The sequence below is a fragment of the Leptonotus elevatus genome, chromosome 1 (genome assembly GCF_054856555.1).
Source record: "Leptonotus elevatus isolate MCC_2025b chromosome 1, RoL_Lele_1.0, whole genome shotgun sequence".
Taxonomy (NCBI): domain Eukaryota; kingdom Metazoa; phylum Chordata; class Actinopteri; order Syngnathiformes; family Syngnathidae; genus Leptonotus; species Leptonotus elevatus.
Genome location: NC_141239.1, coordinates 35740808 through 35762753, shown reverse-complemented (window position 1 = coordinate 35762753; position 21946 = coordinate 35740808). Strand labels below are relative to the sequence as shown.

The window sequence follows — 21946 nt, the reverse complement described above, 5'->3', positions numbered from 1 at the left end:
AGCCTGTTTCCAGGCACCATCATCCATCTATCCATCCATCCATCTATCCATCTTGTCTGCAATGCTAAAATATGACTTACAAAAATTAATCCTTCGGTTGAAATGACAAATCATAAATATCAACTAATAAAACTGAGATGACATTTTCAAAACTGCAAGCTCATTTGGCCAAACAGACTTACATTTGTGCACAACCAGTTCATTAGCAAAAGCACATATCTTTCCCAGAACTGCTCACACATGCTTCACTCCAAGTTCCTTTCACAAACAAAGAGCCGGTACTGTCACAACTGCAAAGATCCTTCTCAATTGCTTTGGCTCATCTGCATTCACTTTTGCCCAAAATAACTTGGATGATTTACACAACACCATGGATCATCTGCAAAAGCTCATATCTCTCCCAAAACAGCTTACCTATGTGTCAAAATACAATTTCTCTGTCATACAAGTAGTCAGTGCCCCCACAATGCATCGTCCCTTTGGCATTCTGTGAGCACCACAAGTCAAAATCATTAGATGTTTTCTCCCAACAGCAGAGGCGCCGCTAACGAAATACAATTATATATAATATTGAGGGGGAAAATTATTTTACAAGAGCAGTTTTCAAAGTTTGCGGTTTGCCAAGCGCACAGCGTAAATGAAGAACCAACTACTGTAACACTTTCACTGCACAGTAAATTCTGTTGAGTAAATTTGACTCTATTTAGAGTGGGACCAAATAGACTCAGTTTTAGAGTAATATTTACACTAGGAAGAGTGTAAAATAAATAAGTGAAAAATAAATAAGTAAAAGTCACTCAAGGGTTGAGGAACAAACTCACGACCTTCAGCTTGGGAGACAGCCAATCAACGCTTTGAACACCAGAGCTCCGGCTGTGCGTTACTGTAGTAAGTATATCGCTCGTGTCAGCTGGAATCTTCATAACTCCGTGACCAAAAACATCTTGGAGCTAAGCCAATAATAGAAGTAGCGTAGCTCAGGTGGTACTGCGGCCGTCCCCCAACCTGAAGGTTGCTCAACCCTTCAGTGACTTTTATTTTTTTGTCAATTTTTTATTTTACTCTCTTCCAAGTGTAAATATTACTCTAAAACTGAGTCTATTTGGTCCCACTCAAAATAGTGTAAAGTTTACTCTAAATAGAGACAAATTTATTTTACAGAATTTACTGTGTAGTCACTATTGTCGCCTTGGCCAGCCATACGCTGCTTTTTGTTTGGCCAAAGGTTTTCATCCACGTCGCAGCCGATATTTTCCCTTGCAATGCAGCGAGGGGAAAAAAACGGTGTGAATGTCTCAACCATCCTCTACAGTGTAGAGTCTACACTGATCCCCTGTGATATACTGGACTAATTTTGACAATTGAACAGATGATTTTGCATATTATAACTTACACACTGAAATCCTGCTGACATGTTATGGAGAGGACAGCCATCAGACTGGAAAAACAACTAATCCAGTTAGATCAGTGAGATCTATCCATTTGGAAAATGTACTAAATGTGGGCACATTGTGCTAACTGTAGACTAAATGTACACAACCATTAGCACAGATCTACTGAGGCAACTGAGACATGTACTAAAACATTGGCAATTTTATGAAAGCAATGAGAAATACCATTCAGTTGAGACCAATTGTAAAGTAGTTTCAGGATTTGTCCATGGTATTTTGAAAATGTGGTCTGTTTCAAGAAATGTGCCAAACCTATAGAGAAAAAACTGTAACCACTAAAATTAAGGGGGAGAAATGAAATCCCTTGAGAATGGAAAGAGAGGGGGAAAACAATTTGGAAAGTATTTGTACTGTCATAATGTCAAGCGCAACTCGTCAGACTGTCCTGAAGGTGGCGCCAAAGTACCTGTCAAATATGAAGTAAGTTCATGAGCGTTATTACTCTGACACGTGTTATACTTTGTTATTAAAGAATAATTCGTGTTTTTATTTATTTATTTATTAATTAGCAAGGATTCCAAATTTCTACTTTTTCTTTTTAATTTCGTCACTCAAACAACGTGCTAAATGTTTTTCATTTTGTTGTTTATAGTAATGGCTTATAAGTGCTTTTCATTAAAATAATAATAATAATAAAGGCTTTATTACTGTGTTTATGTATTACTGAATGTTAGCATGGGTTAGTGATGACACGGCCACTAGGCGTTCCAATTTTTGTACCTCGTTATAGTACTTTTCTTTGACTGAATCGACATCTGCATAACACCATGCGTCCACGGGTCAGTCCGCCCACGCGCGTGTGTGAGTTGCCGTGGGTGGTCACGCGCGCTGGGCTGGGGGGCCAAGTGAATTGCGGGGGGAGTGGCCCACTGTGATGAGCGTTGCTAAGGGCAAATTTGGCATATAAGTGCAAAATGAGCGGTGGTCTCATGCAGCCAGCAGTATAGTGTGTGACCTGAGGAATTCAACAGGTACCTATAGACATTTCTTGAACCTCCGACTGTGGAGATGGCGTGCAGTGTGAAAAACACAACCTGCTTGCTTGAGATGGACAACTTACTGGATTGCAGAATATAGTCCATCATCATTCGGAACCCGTGAGATATTGGAAATTGAGCTTGACTGATTCAAAAGGTAAACATGCTCTTTAAATGTTATGTATGCATTTTCATTGGGTCTTTACATGGCAGAGGATGTCGTGGTTTAAGATAAAAAAAAAATAATCTGGCTGTCACTGTGAGCACATGCAATACAGTAAGTTGCTCATAGCCTATAAATCTAGCCTTGTGGTCTCTAATATTACGTGTGAAAACGTACAGTGGTCCTACTGTGAGTAGTGATGCTGTGACCCGCTGATGCACTTGAAGCCCTTCAGAGTTGTAACAGCCTCTCAGTTTGAAGTTAACTTTTCTATACTGTGATACTCTCTGCAAAGATTCAAGGTGACCGACCTACTGCTACTACCAGCAAACTTGTCATTTGAAAATCTTTTGATTTAGTGTTTAGCTAAAAGCTGCAACCAACACAAAGTTTTGTTTGTTTGTTTTTTAACTCGTGTACTGGATCTCAGTTGATTGTGCACTGACTGGGAGACGACTCCAGGATGTTAGTCTGCCGTTTGCCCAAAGTCTGCAGCTCTCAGCAAACATGAACACGATAATGAGATGGATGGATGTATTGCATTGGTTCGCATCATGTTTTGGTAGCAAAATATGAAAAAGCTGTATAAAAGTTGAATGTGTATATGAGTCCAATTGAGTGCAAAACCATCAATACATCAATTTTCTATTGCTTGTAATTGTAGCCTGGAGAGGTGGGGGCACAACATTCACATTCAGTCAGTCACATATGGCCACAATGTTGAGTCTTTAGCTAGCCTAATGTTTCTGGTCACAGTCTCTAAATCTATTCTGTTTTCTTTTTACAGACAACCAAGTGTAGCATTCTTCATTCGCCAGTATTTTCCCCAACATGAAGAAGCCTCTTCCTTTTCCTGGGTGGTTTAGGGCAGCGAGCCTGTGCTTATGTTTGGCCCACACTGTCACATCTGCGGTCCTGACCAATTCCACACGACTGGAGTCCATCCTGGACAAGTACAGGGACAAGGACGAAGCATGGTGGAAGGCCAGAACGAGAGGGAAGAGGGCCATCAGTGAGGGGGACATGCACCTCATCCTGGAGCTACACAACAAGTTGCGTGGTCAGGTCCACCCTCCGGCCTCCAACATGGAGTACATGGTAAGTGCTGATTTGTTTTTTAATGGGGTTTTTTCCACATAAACAACAGCAAGCAAAACCACGTCTTGCCAACGTTACACACTTGACAAATGTTAATCCTCCCCCCCCCCCCAGTCTAGTGCACTGTAGAGCATTTGTGATTGTGTTTATATAGAAATAATTTCCCTTATCTCTCTTCTTTCACTAACCTTTTCTTTTTTTCCCTGCATTTCACTTTTTGAGCCTCACAAATCTTCCTTCACCCTCCTTGACTTTCACTCTTCTCCTCTCTCCCCATCCATCCCAGCGCACTCCAAAGCCTCAGATGCCAATGTTATCTTTCATTTGATCCTCCATGCATCTCATTTGGGGTGCCACGGTGGGGAATCTATTTCAAGTCAGTCAAACTTTGCTGTTTGAAGTGTGGGCCATGTTAGTTTAAATGTATGCCACTGTTTCTTTAGTGCGGGATACTATTACTGATGATAATGATGTGGTTGGGAAGGGAGCTGCTTCTTGGTTTGCAAGCGACAGGATTTGGAGGCCAAGGAGATCTGCATGAACATCTTTGCAACATTGAAGGGCACTGAATAGTACTGTATGCTGATGCAAAAGCAACTCAGCATATGCCTTTGAGGCAATGTAAAAAAAATAAAAATAATTAAAAACTGCACATTTTGCAAGAAAAACAAAACAAAGCTTTCTTTAAGGATTCCTATAATCACACCATTTCTTCACTATATCGTCGCTGTCCTGTAAAAAAACACGTATGTTCGCTTAAAAAAATAAAATAAAATAAAAATTATATATATATATATATATATATATATATATATATATATATATATATATATATATATATATATATTAGGGGTGCTAGAAAAAATTGATTCAGCAATATATCGCAATATTATAGCGCGCAATTCTTTTTTTGGTAAAACGGTGTGATTGGTGTTGTTTTTTCTTCTTGGGGTGGGGGGGGGGGGTTCTTCATTGTCCCCCTAATTTATGAATTCTAATGAATTTTTAAATTTATGATTTAAATTCTACCTGTTTCGTATTATGATTCTTACTCTGACCGCAAACTCCCCAAAACAAGCTCTTTGTTAAAATAAAAACAAAGATCATGTAGCAATTTCCACTTATATTTTTAAATATATTTCAATTCAGCTATCATTGAGTACATGCTACAAGTTGGAGTATTCAGGAAGAAGTTCCATGCCTTTTATTGTCGTCAGACGTCAGACTTCATCGTAGTCGCGAGGCTGATTACAACTTGTGTCACTACATTTCAATTGAAGCTAGGCTAGCACGCAACATGCTCTGTGATCATGTCGACAAGATCTATCAAATAAAGGCATTCATTTTGCTTGAGTGTTCTGCATTCTATGACCTCGGCTTTTGTTTACTGTGAGTGAGACTACGTAAATACAAACAGAGAGACCAACTTACCGACCGCAGGTGTAGTGGCGAGCGACCTGGCAGAATGCGGCGCGTCTCGTATGACGTCATCCAAGGATAACGTAATAATAATTAGTTTTATGTCAATTATGTTGGTGAATTTTAGTTTTGAAAGGCAACAAAACTACTTTCACAAAATTATATAAAATAAATAAATAAATGGACAAAGGGGCACTTGGGGTATCAGCGTCAAAAGGGCATGTGCCCCGGCACCCATCCACCCCCCCCCCCCCCACGTGCCTGAAGTCCAGACATTATCCTGTTATTTTTGACATGTGATAGCTGAAATGCAACCAAACAGTGTTCTGCCCAACAGGATAGAACACTGCACCTATTTGACTCAATTGCTCAGGACCCTATAAAGTGTAGTTTTGCTTTCTGTAAAGGTAAGTGAATAGGTTTCAGGTATTATGGCACAAGTTATCGTTACATTTTGCCAGGTTTTAACTCTATAAATTACATTTGACCGTAAAACAAAGACTCCCTTGCTCCACTTCTTTCTCAATTTCTGGAACAAAACTAAAAGAAAACCTTTGAATCACTCGCACAAAACTGCAAGTTGGTTGTGACACTTCTGTGCCTTTCATCCCAGCTGCCGAGTGTGTTTAATAGGAGAGCCCTAGTTTTGACTATACAGTGTTAAAACTGCAAGAAACATGTGCAGCTCGACTACATCACTGTAAGGAGCCAATGAATCTTTCAGATTAATGTTTAGCTCTTCCCTGTGTAACTACATACAGTATATTCAAACAACAACCACATTGTGAAAAATGATTTCCCAAACAAAACTTCAATCGGATGTCCATTTCACACAAACTGATCTATTATGGGCCTTTCAGTTCTATAAACCTGTATTTTACTGACTGATCTTAATGACTTGTTGGCTCATTATAGCCTTAATCTGGAACTGAATATCAGTTTGGTTTATCTGCCATTTCATTCACACTACTTTTTCTTTGGTGTTTACCAGGTGTGGGATTACGAGTTAGAGAGAAGCGCAGAGCACTGGGCCCATACTTGCCGATGGGAACACGGACCAAGCTACATGTTGACTCAAATAGGCCAGAACCTTGGCGCACACTGGGGCAGGTCTGTATGTACCAATCCAACAGAAAATGCCGGCACAACTATCTCATCCATTCATCCATTCTGAGTAGAGATGAATCAAGTAGAGGGCTCAGGGCAGGCTCTTTATTCCATCAAGATGCAATATCATTTGGACAAAATTTGATGGGATACCTCGTCTTTAGGATTTTTTGGAAGGAAAACAAATGTTACTGTAGGTACTGTCAACCCCCTTCTGCACAAACCCAAACAAGTACACAACAGTAGCCCATTAAAATAAACATTATTTCTATTTTAGCTTGCTGAAATGTACTGTACTCCGTTCAATTGCTTTTTGTCTAGTTCAAAATTCAAAATGAAAACAAATCATAAGGCAGACATTGAGACAGAGCCAGATGATGGTGCAGAGGATTTTGAGATACAGACCCCTGTTGACCGGTTGACCCCCCCCCCCCCCCCAAACACCACTGTGACTTTGCCAATAAAAAAATATCTATTTATCACAAAGCTGTTTGATGCGGTTGAGATCTGGGGTGTATTTCACAAAGCAGGTTTAGTGAGAACTCTGGGTCAAGAAACCATGAAATGTGGGAAACTCGGCATTTTCCGTTTCAGAAAGGGAGGTAACTGAAACCAGAGAAAAAGAGGTAAGTCTAGGCTGTTTCATGAAAAGAGGTAATTTAAGCTCTCGGTCAGTTACTGTAGTAAGATGTTCCATGAACCAAACCTGGTCGGTTGCAGGTTTTTCACAATGAACCTCGAGGTTTTCTCTGTCCCCGCCTCCTTTCTGCCACACACGACATTTCATTTCCTCATTCATAAAATCCGCTGCGGCGAATTTTTGCATAAATACACCTAAAGTCTATAGCGTAAAGTCCACTTTTGTCACGAACATGGCATGTCCTTTTGACAATGACCCTTTTGATGAAGGTGCCGCCATATTGTACTACTCTGCGTTGATATAACTACCTCAAATCAGCTGTCCTGGAACCAAAAACGCAGCGTTTCCTATCTCACGGCATGTCAAGTCACTGTTCAGGGTTAGTCTAGGTGTTTGTGGAACCTGCTTTGTGAAATGGACCCCTGGTCTCCCAATCTTCCACACCAGTTCTACAGTTATACCACCAAAATAACCTTGCTTTGTGAACTGCAGCACAGTCATACTGGAACGGAATTTGGCCTTTCCCAAACCATCTTACAATTGGCTGGCAACCAGTTCAAGGTATGGTCCAAAGTCTATTTCCCAAATTGCGCATTGCCCTAAATCAGCTGGGATAGTCACGTTTATTTATAGAGCCCTTAATCACAAAAGAGTCTCAAAGGTTGACAAATATTAACGACATCCCCTGATCGAACCACAAGATGGCAAGGAAAAACTTAAAAACCCCATTAAGGGAAAAATAAGAAACCTTGAGAAGGGACCGCAAATGTGGTCATTTCCCTTTCAGGAGAGGCTAAAGCTGATCATCAATGGCTCTGATGAGTCTGTATGAGGTGCCTGAATTATGTCCCAAACGGCACCTCATACATTTCAACACATTTAACCGTGGTAATAGAATGTTTGTTTTATATTGTTGTTTAAAAAAATAAGAATTCTGTGTGCAAGGGGACATGTGGAATTTTCCCAACTGGTGGGGAGGAGTGACTCAATTGCCCACAATTGTAAAACACATCCTGTTTAAGCCAAGAAGGGGGCCTTTTCTGGTCAAAAGGCATTGAGATGGCATTTGAATGAATCAAAGAAATGACCTTTTCATTTTGCAAAAGAAATGTTTAGATTCAGTCTGTTCTCTTGATATTGTCTCCAAGCTAATTTTCCACAAATACACAGGCTTGAACGTACACTAGAGGCCCCAAATGGAATTGAAAAAACAAAACAATAAACAACAAATTATACACAATAAACAAAAGTTACTGAGCAGAGAGGATTTGTTGCTTGATCAAAAATACCCAAATCGATTGTAGAACTTCCAAATTGAACAAAGGATAAAAACGCAATGAATGCAAAATAATTTGTAATCCAGAATTTGTACCACGGATGCTTCATGAAACTGATTGGATTATCATAATGTGGGTGTAAATGATTTAGTTGTTGAAGATGAATTTCTTAATTTTGTTATTTACAGTATATAATTTTGTTCATTTATTGCATTTTTGATTATTGTTTCAGTAAGAGAATATTTATTTAATTTATGAAATCCTTGTTTGGCTACTACCAGGTATTGTCAATTATATAAACCTTCCACAATGGAAAATTAGACATTTAATTCTTTATTCAGTGTGCAATATCAGGGCTCCCTCAATATCTGTTTCATAATCACTAACTCAACAATATCGCCACGGGCGTGCAGTGACCTTCGGAGGGGCAGGTGTTCAAAGCAAAAAATAAATAAAAATTTAAAATTAAAAAAAAGGGGTACATGATAATGTGCCTGGCCAGCATTGTCCACTCACTTGGGGTTCGAACTTCGAACCCATGCCAACGAGCCGCTGTGCGTGGGGTGGGGAGCTGGGGGGGGATGAAAAATTGATAGAGGGTGTGTGTATGTGTGTATGTATGTATGTGCGTGCGTGCATGTGAAAAAAATCCATTGTAAAATTCTTAATTGAAATAATGGCTAAACAATAAATCATATATGATGAAACTGTTATTTTTCTGCAATGCCAATCAACCACAAAAAAAACAGTTTTAACATTTGTGCATGAATAATCAATTATGAACAACAAATTTTCATGAATAAAAATTATTATGTAAAGGTACATGAAATCTTACATTTTAAATGAGACAAGTGCTATTATGATTTTACTATAGTGCGTGTCGCTTTAGCTTGATTCAGGTAAGAGCAAATGCCGTTTACTATTTGTCTGTGTAGATTGTCAATGTTTAGCTATTGCAACTGTACTCAACAATTAACTGTCACACCTAGGCAAGCTAGATTGTTCTTGAGAAAACTATGTGATTATATTCTATTTGATTCTTCATTGTCCCGTTAATTTCTGAAATCACTGCTACCTGTTTCTTAGGACCTCACTCTGGCTGCAAACACCACCAATGTAAAAAAAACAACTACAAAAACAAAAAACGAGCTGCTGGTTATAATAAAAACAAAGATCATATAGCAATTTCCACAGATACTTTAAAGTATATTTCAATTCAGCTCTTATTGAGTACATGCCACAAGACTTAATTAGCCTAAGAGAAAAATCTACTGAAAGTGTTCCTTCTATTTTTCACGTTGAGCAGACGTCAGCTGCGCGCTCCTAGCGCTTTATCAGCCGTGTAAAAGTACAAGAAAACATGTAACTATAGTGTTTACATGATTAGCAGATAGCCTCAATTCTATGTCTGCCTTGTTGAGTTGGAGATCTGACTTCAGGAAGAGGGTTGATTAAAATTCTGACTTAGAGGTGCAAATTCCGACTTTTTCTGTGTACCTTAAACGCATCCGCAGTTGTAGCAGATGGGGGAGAGGAACATTTGTTTTACCGGAGATTTTTGCCGTGGCAAAAGTGGATGGGAAGGATCGTGGTCTTCATTCAACTGAGGGGAACGTGTCCCCCGCGTCCTCAGTGCACTCTATGACCTTGGCTTTTGTTTACTGTGAGTGAGACGGAGCGACCAACTTACCGGCGGCAGGTGCAGCGGCGAGCGACCTGGCTTGTCTTCAAATAAGAGCGCGTCTCGTAGTATGACGTCATCTTCGAGGATCTCGTGACCAAAAATATCGTAATGATAATTTTATTTATGTAAATTATGTTGTTGAATTTTCGTTTTGAAAGGAAACAAAATGATTTTCACACACGCACTACAAAAAAAAAAAGGACAATGGGGCACTTTGGGCATCAGTGCCAAAAGTCATGTGACCAGGCACCCATAGCCCCCTGCAGTATCTTATATCACGTGGTTTTTGGATTGCTGTACTGCTACTGCTTGCTGGCAGATAACGTACAATTAATATGGCAAGTTTACTCGGTACTAGTGTTCGCTGCTGTCGAAAGAGTCGTGTATATTATTATGGCCATTTGTTGTTACTACTTTGTTTTACTGTAAAGTCAGAAAATGGCCAAACCTTTGCTTTGGTTCCACTGACTGTATGCTACGTTTCCATTCAAACTGGCAATACTTTATGCAACTCAATTCATTCTTTAAAATGACTGTACCCATATTTTCTTTTTCATTCACTCATCACCAAAACAAAAAAACAAACTTGGAATTCCAAATTCATCTGGCAAAATTGAATTCCCTTTTCTAAGTGTGAATGTAGCTACTTTATATACTGTATTTATTTTTCATTGGCATGTTTTTCACCTCAGGGACCGTCCTCCCACCTACCACGTGCAGGCCTGGTATGATGAAGTGAGGTACTACAGCTATCCTTACTCGCAGGAGTGCAACCCACACTGCCCTTTTAGATGTTCAGGACCTGTTTGCACTCACTACACTCAGGTAATGGCTGTCACATTTACATGCCTGTCAGGCTAAATTATGTCCTCACCACAACCCTTTGGAGTAATTCAATCTAGTTTGAAAAATGGCCACACTAGCTGCACTACAACAACAATGCTTACTTAAATAAACAAAAATATGGGTGTAAATATAACTTAAACATGATTTATTTAGCCGTGTTTTGACTGTTTGTGTGAGGTCTTCCATATTTCTTTTTACTCTCTAATTTTCAGTGCCTCCTCTCAACCAGAGAACTTTTTTTGCAACAAAAAAGAAGAAAAATGTTAGTTTCATGGGGTAGCTACTCAAGGGCCTTTATTTATTTTGGCTGTCTAAACGTCTTTTTAGCTTAAACGCTGGTGGAGCTATACTGGGAGTCTAAACAAAACAGGAGACTGTGCCACTCCAAGAGTTCAGAAATGCATTTCAAAAATTAGACCCATATGTAATGAGATCCATTTGATACATGTGAGCAAGATGGGACATTGCATTGTCTGACAGTACCTTAAGCCAAACACTTATGTAGGCATTTGCTTTGCTTGTATGTGTTTCGTTTTCTAGTTGGTGTGGGCAACGAGCAATCGTATTGGCTGTGCCATCAACGTGTGTTACAACATGAACGTGTGGGGAATGATCTGGGCTAAAGCTGTCTACCTGGTCTGCAACTACTCACCACCGTAGGTTTTTCATTCTAAAAACAGGTGCATGATTTTCGTGCCGGTGCAAGCATTGTTTTGTATGTTTGGGAATTTCAACTTGACATGTAATTCAAAATGTCACTTGTTTTTGCTTTATGTAATACATTTTGACACTTGTTTATGTCTTTTTATTTATTTATTTTTTATTTATTTGTTTATTTTAGGGGAAACTGGTGGGGTCATGCTCCTTACAAGTATGGTGCGCCATGCTCCGCTTGTCCAGCCAGCTACGCTGGAGGATGTAGGGACAATCTGTGCTACAAAGGTGGGGTAATAATAGGGTTTTAAGGGCTGTACATTTTCCAATATAACTCTAAACATGAGTTCCATGGGGCTTTTTTAAAATGTTGGATGCATTCTTGTATGGGAATTATAAATGTGACTTTACTCAAAATTGTGTGGTAGATACAAACTGTACCATACGTACATAAGTATGACCATTCATAGTTTCTATTTAAAAAAAATTGATTGAATTGTATTGATAAAACTAAAATTCATTTTCGAGTTGTTAATACAATTTGAATTATTTATTTAACATTTAAACATATGCCGCAAAATTGTTAATGAGGAAAGAAATTGAAGGGGAAAAATCAGCGAAAATGTTTCAAAATATGGTTAAATTTACGGCATGTTATCGACTAAACTGTAATTTTGTACATATAGTTTATTAGTTAACTTGTCAATTCCCATGTACACTGATTCCTGTTGATTCCCATTTGAAGATTCCAAATTTAACCATGGGATTTTACAACCCTAGTACTCAAGCAGTCATCGTGAACTATAAATGAACATGCAAATGATAGGAAAAAAAACATCTTTCAAATGCAATTTAACTTTAGTGACAAACTTTCCATGTAACATGGCAACTCTGTTTTCAGACGGAGGTGTTGAGAGGCGTCCCGCTCCAGAGACCGAGGAGACCAACTACATTGAACCCGAGCCAGATGCAGTGAGAGAGAGGGAGACCCAACCCAGGGCCCAAAATCCAAACCCTTCACGACCCTCTGAGGACTTGGACAGAAACCAGGTCGTAAGCACCGAGCAGATGTGTAAGCAATAATTCATGCCACTATAAGACAAAGTTATGAGACCATTACAGGAGGTGTTACGATGTAACTCATGGTCACATGTTCTTACAGGCCAACAGATGGACTGCGACACCAAGTTGAGAGATCGTTGTAAAGGAACAACATGTAACAGGTACCGGCAGATGAATCTGCAACTCATTCACACTCAACAGTAAAATATTGTTTGATGCTACCTATAGATATGAGTGTCCACCCGGCTGCTTCGACAAACACGGAAAGCTAGTTGGGACTACGTCTTATGACATGGTAAATGATCACCAACAATGTTATATTACTTACACTACAACATTGGCATGTGGTGGGAAGTCATCTTCAATGTTGTGATGTTTGTTGTCTGTTTTGTAAACAACCCAGCAATCCAGTGTGTGTGGAGCTGCATTGCACGCTGGTGTTATTGACAATGATGGCGGATGGTTGGACGTGACTCGACTGGGTCGTAAACAACACTTCACGAAATCATACAAGAATGGCATTCAATCAATAGGGTACATTTCTGAATTACTCATCAATACAAATTGCTTATTTTTTTGTGGTGTTGCCAGTATCAGTCCTTTCTTGACATTTTCTTTAATGTCACAGGAAGAACCGAAGTGCAAATTCCTTTAAAGTGCAGTCTGTGCCCGGTAGGAACCACTTGATCACGTCTTCTAGAAGACACTGTTCTATAAAAGAACGTCTCATTATTCATTTTGCCGTACTTTTTGTCTTCCAGTGAAGGCGGTAGCGTGTGACACCACTGTGGCGCTGTTCTGTCCCTTCAAGAAACCCGTGCGACACTGTCCAAGGTAATTAAAAAAAATATTATATTATTTTGTGTACTTTGTGGTCTATACTATAAAAACTATATATTTTGGTAAAGCAGGAAGGAAAATGTTCACAAATTATGCCTACTCTGAACATGCCTATTCTGAAAAGGTGCCATTTGATAATTGTAAATATTGTTTTTTTATTTAGGTTGTATTGTCCCAAGAATTGTCTACATGAGAGTCAGGCCAGAGTCATTGGGAGTAAATATTACGCCGACGTAAGTTCATAACATTCTTTTCATATGTGCTATCCTGTATTTTTAGTCAATTGTACAGCGGAACATCCATGGTCAATAAGGTATAGTTGTGACAGCGTTGGGGACCAACAGATGTGAAAGAAAGAAAGAAAGGAAGAAAGAAAGAAAGAAAGAAAGAAAGAAAGAAGGAAGGAAGAGCAAAAGAGTGAAAGAAAGAAAGAGCAAAAAAAGAATGCAAGAGAGAAAGAAAGAAAGAAGGAAGGAAGAAAGAAAGAGTGAAAGAAAGAAAGAAGGAAGGAAGGAAGAAAGTGCAAAAGAGTGAAAGAAAGAAAGAAAGAAAGAAAGAAGGAAGGAAGGAAGGAAGAAAAAAGAGCAAAAGAAAGAAAGAAGGAAAGAGAGAGAGAAAGAAAGAAGGCAGGAAGGAAGGAAGAAAAAAAGAGATAAAAAAGAAAGAACATTACATGTAGCAAAATAAGCACATACCATACATGTCTGGAATACATACTTAATAATGAGCTCAAAAACATGTGACATGTGTGTGTGTTGTGTCCAGCTGTACACACTTGAGCATGATGAAGTTGTAGTTTATCCAGAAAGCCAAAATGCATACCAGGATGCTCCAATCTGAACAGCAGAGTATACCGTAGAACAGTAGTTCTCAACGCCAGTCCTCGAGGACCCTTATCCAGCCTGTTTTCCATATCTCCCTCAGCCAACACAGGTGTTTCAAACGATCAGCTAATGAGCAAGTCCTGCATGAAGCCTGATAACGATCCTCAGCTGTGTTGGCTGAGGGAGACATGGAAAACAGGCTGGATAGGGGTACTCAAAGACCGGGGTTGGAAAATAACAATACTGTAGAACAAAATTGTAAATAGTAATACCCCATCTAATGAACGTGCACTTAATCTCAGACCAAAACACAAGCCATAGGCATATCTAGTCCATAGGGTGAATTAGCCTTTTCTTTGCCGCTTGCCATATCTCTTTAGAAATCAAGTATTTGCCGAGCAGCCCTTCATGCTGGAGTAATCCAGAATGAATCTGGAGGTTACATCGATGTGATGCCAGTGGAGCGCAGGAGGCAGTACAGCGGCAGTTCCCAAAATGGCATCGCCTCAGAAAGGTAGGGTTCCCCAACAGATCGTGTTGTATTTCTTTGTGTCTAATTGGCTATTATATATTGGAGGCCATTATTATTTGTCGGATAAAATGTTCACAGCCTAAAGTTATATGTTCAAGTTGGTTTGAAAATTGTTAACCACATTTATCTAATGGTTATCCTTTCTTCTTGCTTTTTGCAGCTTAATTAACCCGACAGGAGGAAAAGCCTTCAGAGTGTTTGCTGTCATCTGATATTCAACAAACATGTCCGATGACATTTTTATCACTCAAGCTATCGACCTTTCCTACAAAAAAAAACAATACAAAAAAACGATTGTGTTCTTCTACCATTGATTGGAAAGGTGCAAAAGGACTTAACTAAATTGAAATGTACTCAACTTAATCTATTTTCATTACTAGCTTGGTAAAAGTGGTTCTCGAATGACCCGTGAGTACTGTACTCCAGTCATGTACAAGGAAAACATACTCAAGAAAGCCACCTGCACTTTTGCAGCCAAAAGCTTCTTGCTGTGAGGTGACAGTGAGTCCATTGCCTAACCATGCTCCCCACACAGTTCCTTAAAATGTACTTTCATTCGAAAGGCCAAAACCGACTCTACACACATTTGAACTCTGGTCAAAATCCAGCACTTCAAAGACCAGCTGTACCTCACGACGAAAGATAGTCATGATTGGACAGTTTTCTGAAGGGAGGGATTTAACACATTCATTTTTAGGGGGGAAATCTCCCAGTAAGAAGTACTATATTAGCTACAGATTAGAATTTTTTTTAACTATACATCTAAAGTAATCAAGTTTGTAAAGCCTGCTTTTACATTTACGCAGTTCAAGTTCAACTGTATAAATACCGTATACAGGACGACCACAAAAACACTCGGTTTTACAAAAGACTTCATTGCAATATTCTTTCACGTGTCACATCACATGAAATCAGGGATTATTTTTGTGGAAACCCTGTAGTTAAATACTGTATGTATAAATTAGTTATTATTGCTATTAGAGGCAGCAGACAATATATCAATATATTCGTTTCTTTTGGCATTGCTGTATTATGTCAAATACTGGAAGCATAGAATATCATGTGCTTGTACATACTGCATCAAAATGTTGTAAATACTACTTAACTAGGTGTCATACGGATTGCATAGCATCAAATTTATATATATATATATATATATATATATATATATATATATATATATATATATATATATATATATATATATATATATATATACACACACACACACACACAAAATAATATTCAAAACTGTTGATACTTAAAAAAAAAAAAAATTGTATTTTTATTGTGTTTTACAGTACAGCTTTTATTTTATATATATATATTTACATATACATATGTCTATATAAATGCACCCCTGGCTGGCCAGGCATGTGCATGTCAAAATCGCAATAAAATCATTTTGAGATACATAAAAAGACAAAAAGTTTGTGCTTGTTTTTCTTCTGTTGCGCTGATGTAGTGCGTTGGTCCTCAATTCAAGCCATATGTTACTGTATATCTCTAGAAATTAAATGAACAACATTTCAAGTATTAAATAAATGTATTTATACTTAGATTAAGAAGAATGCATGTTTTTTTTGTTTGCTGAGCTTTGCATGAGTGTTAACAGCTATTAATGTATCTTACAATGTTACTGAGATTATAAATATTAAAATACGTATACTGTATGTGGGAGTAAATGTATTAATCATCAGATTAAAAAAACATAAACAACTACAAAATGTTTTTGGAGCCAATCTGTTAACCAAATCTATGGGGTAGATGCCACGGACTTCCGGGTTCCACACATAAGTGTCGTTTCCGGCCACTGATGGCCGCGTTCCAACATTTGCACCCCCAACACTGCGCCCCCCAGGGCGTCTCAACTCTCTAAAATGCTTTGAACAACTGAGACAGACACACTCGCACCCGTCAACGGGAACGCGCAACCGAGGGGCACAAAGGCGGAAGCGCAAGAACTGGGACGTTGCAAACAGGAAACGGAAACAAAGCTGACGTGTGAAAACCAAGAAGTCGGAAGTCCCGCCTCCTCTGTGGCATATACCCCATTAGTGTGTGCAAATGTGTGAATGAGAGGCATTAACTTTGAGCAGTTTGTAGATTGTCGCTTTATGAATCTACGTCAGCTGACGTGCAAAAGTTTACAGAGCTCTGCCACATTAAATATGGCGGGCACGCTCACCACCAGAAATGATCTCAAAGTGGAATCTATGTTCTGTACCCTTAAATAGGGATCACCTTTGTAATTAAATGGTTTCAAGATTACAGTCTCTGTAGTGCCTATTCCATCACTTTATTGTCTTCTCAATTAAATGCATAACTGACATGAAGTTTAGTTCATATTTAACCAGCCAACCCAGCTATCTTAGCTTCACAGTTCACACTTCGCACAGCGAGCTCACCTGCGTCTAACAGATGAAGGTAAACGTCATATATGTTACCTGGATGCAGCAGCCAATGAAATTGCAACGAGCTGTATCCTGCCTAGAATTTAAGTGGTTTCCATATCCACAAAGCAAACCCAAAAAAAAACGGCTAAATGATAAGTTGAACACTCGTGCCTCAAGGCACCACTTTGCAGGAACATTATTTAAGACAGGAAAACCATACATTGTGAAATGACCCCTTACCTAAATGTACTGTATATCACCAACAATCCAGGAACTAAGGTGATGCCAACTGGGCTTTGGCCAACTCTCCTGAAGAAGAAAGGCAAGCATTGCAGTGTCAAAATTCACAAGAGCATGCTGCAGAGGTGGCCATTGGTACCAGAATCCTGAAAACAACTCTGGTCACTTGTGGTCAACAGCCAGCCTCTCAGAGTAGTCTTGAAACAATCAATCGTCATGCCAGTCAAACAGGTATTTAAAAATATATGCATCTAAAAAAAATAAAAATGTTTAATATGTCGCAAATAACTTCCGTTCTATGCGGTCCCACTAGTCTAAACACGGCATGCTGATTAATATTGCATTTGTAAAATATCAATTTAGAAGCAAAATCTGAAAACAGTTTGAAACTGAAGGCTCAGCTTCATTCGCACTACGCTACAACGGGATAGACGAGATTTTCCTCCAACAGAAAAAAAAATATGAGAACATGGCTCATCAATCAGGTGGTCGGTGTTTGTGTTACAACTTTGGCTAATGCTAAAATTAGCTTTTTTCTTGAATGGCAAATTGGCAATATAGATACAAGAAAGTTTACACGTTTCATTTTATGGCCAACTAAATAGTAGGCCTTCATGTCTACCAGCTCACACTGCACACTGAAGCAAATTTTGTAATGTAGTGATTGCAAATGCAAAATAATGTCTGTAGGAGTAAACTTTAAGTAAACCTGCTTCGAATTCTGGGCCTCTCGACAAGGAAGGAGCGTCAGCTCCTTGACTGTGATTTGTTTGAACTTAGCACACAACATGACCTGACATCTTTGAAAGGGCCCCAAATGAGTTTGTGAGCCACACTACTCAGCTAACCGCCCCGTACGTTGAATACGTCAGTAAATCTATGCCAGGGCCAAAGCCTTCAAAATACTTGACCACAAACCAAATGTAACTATATTTTATAATCACAGCTTTACCTGTCATCTCATGATCCCTTAAATATTGTTAGTTGCAGGCCTGGGGCGCTCAACCCGCAAGATTTAAATGCAATGAAATCTACGCGGTCTTTTCATAGCATTTGAATATATAGTCCTGGCTGTTATTTTGTTTAAGTCTAACAACACACTCCTGTGTTGCCACTGCCAGTTATAGCTATAAAACCTTTTTGATTTTGTGTGTCGAAGCAACATAGCAATTACGGGAGGGGGTGTTGAGATATGTTTGAAATATGAGCACAGCTGGACATGCCTGACACACACCAAAGGGCGTGTGTGTGCGTGCGCACTTTTTTGGATGAATGCGCATTTCTTCATGCGCCTGGCCTGTGTAACTGTGAGGTACATTCTATATATGACTGGTTGGTACAATCATTCTCACGCTATTAAATTGGCTCCTAAGGCGGTCAACTCCTGGGTGGACACACACCACGCATGTGGGCTATCTGCGGACAAGTATTTTGTGTGTGTCTGTGTGTGTGGGGTGTGTGAGTAGTTGAGCATGTGGTTGAAAAACCTCGCTCAGTCCTCCACCACTTATAGATTTAGACAATGTTTCTTCTTTTTTTTTTTTAAAGGTAGTTAGCAGCTGTGTTTTGGTTGCGAAACATGGTAATCATATCCCACAGCTGGGTTTTCTATCGGATGAAATTTATTTATAACCATTTCAGTTTACTTTCTTATGGTACAAAGTAGAATTGGAAGATACTCAAAAGTCATAAAATGTTATTCCAGTGAACCAAGGTCCATTTGAGCTCATTGAATGTTGTCTTTACCTATTTAGACTGTTAGGGGGGGTGGCGGGGGGTATGACAATTTACGAGCATGCCAAAAGGAAGTTTGCCAATGCATATGCCATAAAAGTTATGTCGGAGACCATTTTTGATGGAGACCATTTATGTTAGGACTAGCACCATAGATTTATATTGTAGATTAAAAAATGGGCTTCAATATTTCTTTCAGGAACCCATTGCAGACTAATTTTCCAGTTCAAGTGTGGCATTCCTTTAACATTAATGCATTATTCATGATATTTGTGTCATGTTTTGGTTCTGTGGGGGTTAGGTTTTTATTTGTTATGAGTGTTCTTGTTGTTTTTATCTGTGGTTGGTGCATGTTTTTGTCATGTGTTCCTGGTTTCTTCTCTTGTCTCCTTATGTCTAAATCACATCCACCTGTGCGTGTCTTCCCTTCCCAGTGTGTGTGACCAATTAGTGCCCTCAGCCACTTGTGTTTCCCCAGGTGTGTCTCATTAGTGTTGGCGTATTTAGTCTGTCGTGTTTGTCCAGTCGGTGTGGGTGCATTGTAAGTGTGTCAAGTCAACGCCACAGCCAAAGCCACCGCCAAGTCATCGCCACAGCCAAGTAGCCATTGCCACAGCCAAGTCGTCTTTGTCGTCACAGCCAAGTTGTCCTCGTCACAGCCAAGTCATCCTTGTTGTCACAGCCAAGTCGTCCTCACCACAGCCTCATGTCCTATCCAGTCATGGCGACCAGTCTACTCACATCCTGTCAAGTCATGGCGACCAGTCTACTCACGTCCGGTCCAGTCATGGCGGCCAGTCTACTCACATTCTGTCCAGTCATGGCGACCAGTCTACTCACGTCCCGTCCAGTCATGGTGACCAGTCCAGTCCTGTAACGTCCAGTCATGGTGACCAGTCCAGTCATGGCACGTACAGTCAGGGCGACCAGTCCAGTCACGTCCCACTCAGTCCCGGCGACCAGTCTAGTCATGTACCATCAAGTCATGGTTGTCTGCTCACCTTTCTCCCTATGGTTAATTAAAGTGCCACACATTGCACTTGATTCCTGTTTTCATGCATTTGGGTCCACCATCGCTCATCCACTCACGTTCCATCATTTGTTATTCTGACTGCTGATTGTTAATTTTGACTTTTTAGATCTGATTAATGTAATTAAAAAGAATTGTGTCCCTTACAAAAGTTACAATTAATATTATTATTATTATTATTATATTATTATTATATTATTCTAATTGTATATTGTTTGTGTTTGTTAAAACCGTATTTCAAGGTTGTGCCTTTTTGTAAGACTCTACGTTTATGTATTGTTAATAAATAGCATATATTAACACATATTGGTAAAAATTTCAGTTTCAATTCTGGTCACCTTTTAATGTTTTTACAAAAACTTGGTGGGCCGCCGGTGGTCTTCTCTAACCCCAGCAGGTCCTCCACTCATCCATGGAGGGCACCATCGTCTGTGTCTGTGAGGGCCCCAATTTGCGCACTGGGAAGAATTGCATCTTTGAGTGTGCACGTCATGTGTGAACGCTACGACATGAACATGACATGTCATTGAAAAATCCGTCAGCACTGCACCCCCACCCCCTATCCCTGACCTGAGAACCAGGTTTTGACCACCAGGCTTAGCAAGTTACAGTTGTGCTTGACGGTTTACATACCCTGCGGGTATGTAAATGTATGAGCACACCTGTAAATGTACACAAGCAAAATGTTGCTTAATGAGACAAAAATGCTATGAATCGTCACCAAAATTCACATGCACATCTCTACTCATATCAACTCCAACCTTTGAAAAAACAATTGCCACAGTATTTTGAATTTTATGAGGATCAAGCGGTTTGGAAAAAGGATGGATGGATGGATGGTCATCAAGCCATTTTCTAATCTGACAGGGTGCTCATAAATTTACATACCCCTTGGGAAGGGGTCTGCAACCTGCGGCTCTGGAGCCACATGTAGCCCTTTAGTCCCTCTCCTGTGGCTCCCTGTGTATCTCTAAAAAAAAACAATTGTAGAAATTATTTTTATTATTTTACATATTTATTAGTAATTTTAGATAACATTTTCTTTAAATGAATTAATTAATTAAATTGTAAGTTGTCAAACAAAAGGTAGACGAAATAGCTTTAAAAAATCACCTAAAGATGTCTTAAAAGTGACCCTAAGATGTCCAAAAAGGAGGAGGGAAAGCATACAATTACCATAAAATGTCCATGAAACTACCAAACAATCAGGAAATGTATTTAACAAAAGGCAGAAAAGAAAATGTTTAAAAAGTAACTTTAAAAGGTCCAAAAACAAAAAAAGAAATCCCCCCAAAATGTCCATAAAATTGCCAATATAAAGTCATAAAACTGATTTAAGAAAAGGCAGGAAAGAAAATATTCAAAAAAGTAACCATAAAATGTCCAAAAACAAGAAGAAATCCCGAACAAAATCCCAAGAACCCCACAAGAAGAAATCCCCAAAACTACCATAAAATGTCCACAAAATTGCCACACAAAAAAAGGTCAGAAATTTATTGAATAAAAATCAAGAAAGAAAATGTTTAAAAAGTAACCAAAATCTCCCAAAACAAGAAGGAATCCCGGAAATTACCATAAAAAGCCTACAAAATTGCCAAACAATTCAGAAAACTGATGGCAAAAAAATGTCCACAAAAAAAACATAAAATGTCCAAAAAATGGAGAAGAGGCAGAAATTTACCATGATGTCTATAAAATTGTCAAAAATGTAAGAAATCTAACAGAAAGGCAGACATGTTTAAAAATGTATGGAAAGAACATGAATCTCAAAGTATTGGACGCTGCTTATATTTTGTTATGGTGCAGCTTTTTGGCCCTCCGTACTTTAGACTAACAGTAACACACTGTTTCCTTCATCACAATGTTCAAATGTTTTGTGGCTCCAGACAGATTTTTTTTTTGTTTGGCCTAATATGGCGCTTTTGACAGTAAAGGTTGCCGGCCCCTGCCCTAGGTTATGTAAACTTTCAAG

The 21946-nt window shown here is 39.1% G+C and overlaps 1 protein-coding gene across 1 annotated transcript; it reads left to right on the top strand.

Moving 5' to 3' along the window:
* The first annotated feature begins 3422 nt into the window (after positions 1–3422).
* Positions 3423–15705, top strand: LOC147181861 (cysteine-rich secretory protein LCCL domain-containing 1-like). The gene is made up of 14 exons (XM_086095214.1): positions 3423–3689; positions 6100–6218; positions 10509–10641; positions 11203–11318; positions 11504–11604; positions 12218–12388; positions 12479–12539; positions 12607–12673; positions 12782–12912; positions 13007–13050; positions 13140–13212; positions 13382–13451; positions 14423–14556; positions 14735–15705. Exons 1-14 carry the CDS (start codon positions 3423–3425, stop codon positions 14784–14786), a joined length of 1539 nt encoding a protein of 512 aa, XP_085951340.1. The 3' UTR covers positions 14787–15705.
* Positions 15706–21946: the final 6241 nt, after the last annotated feature.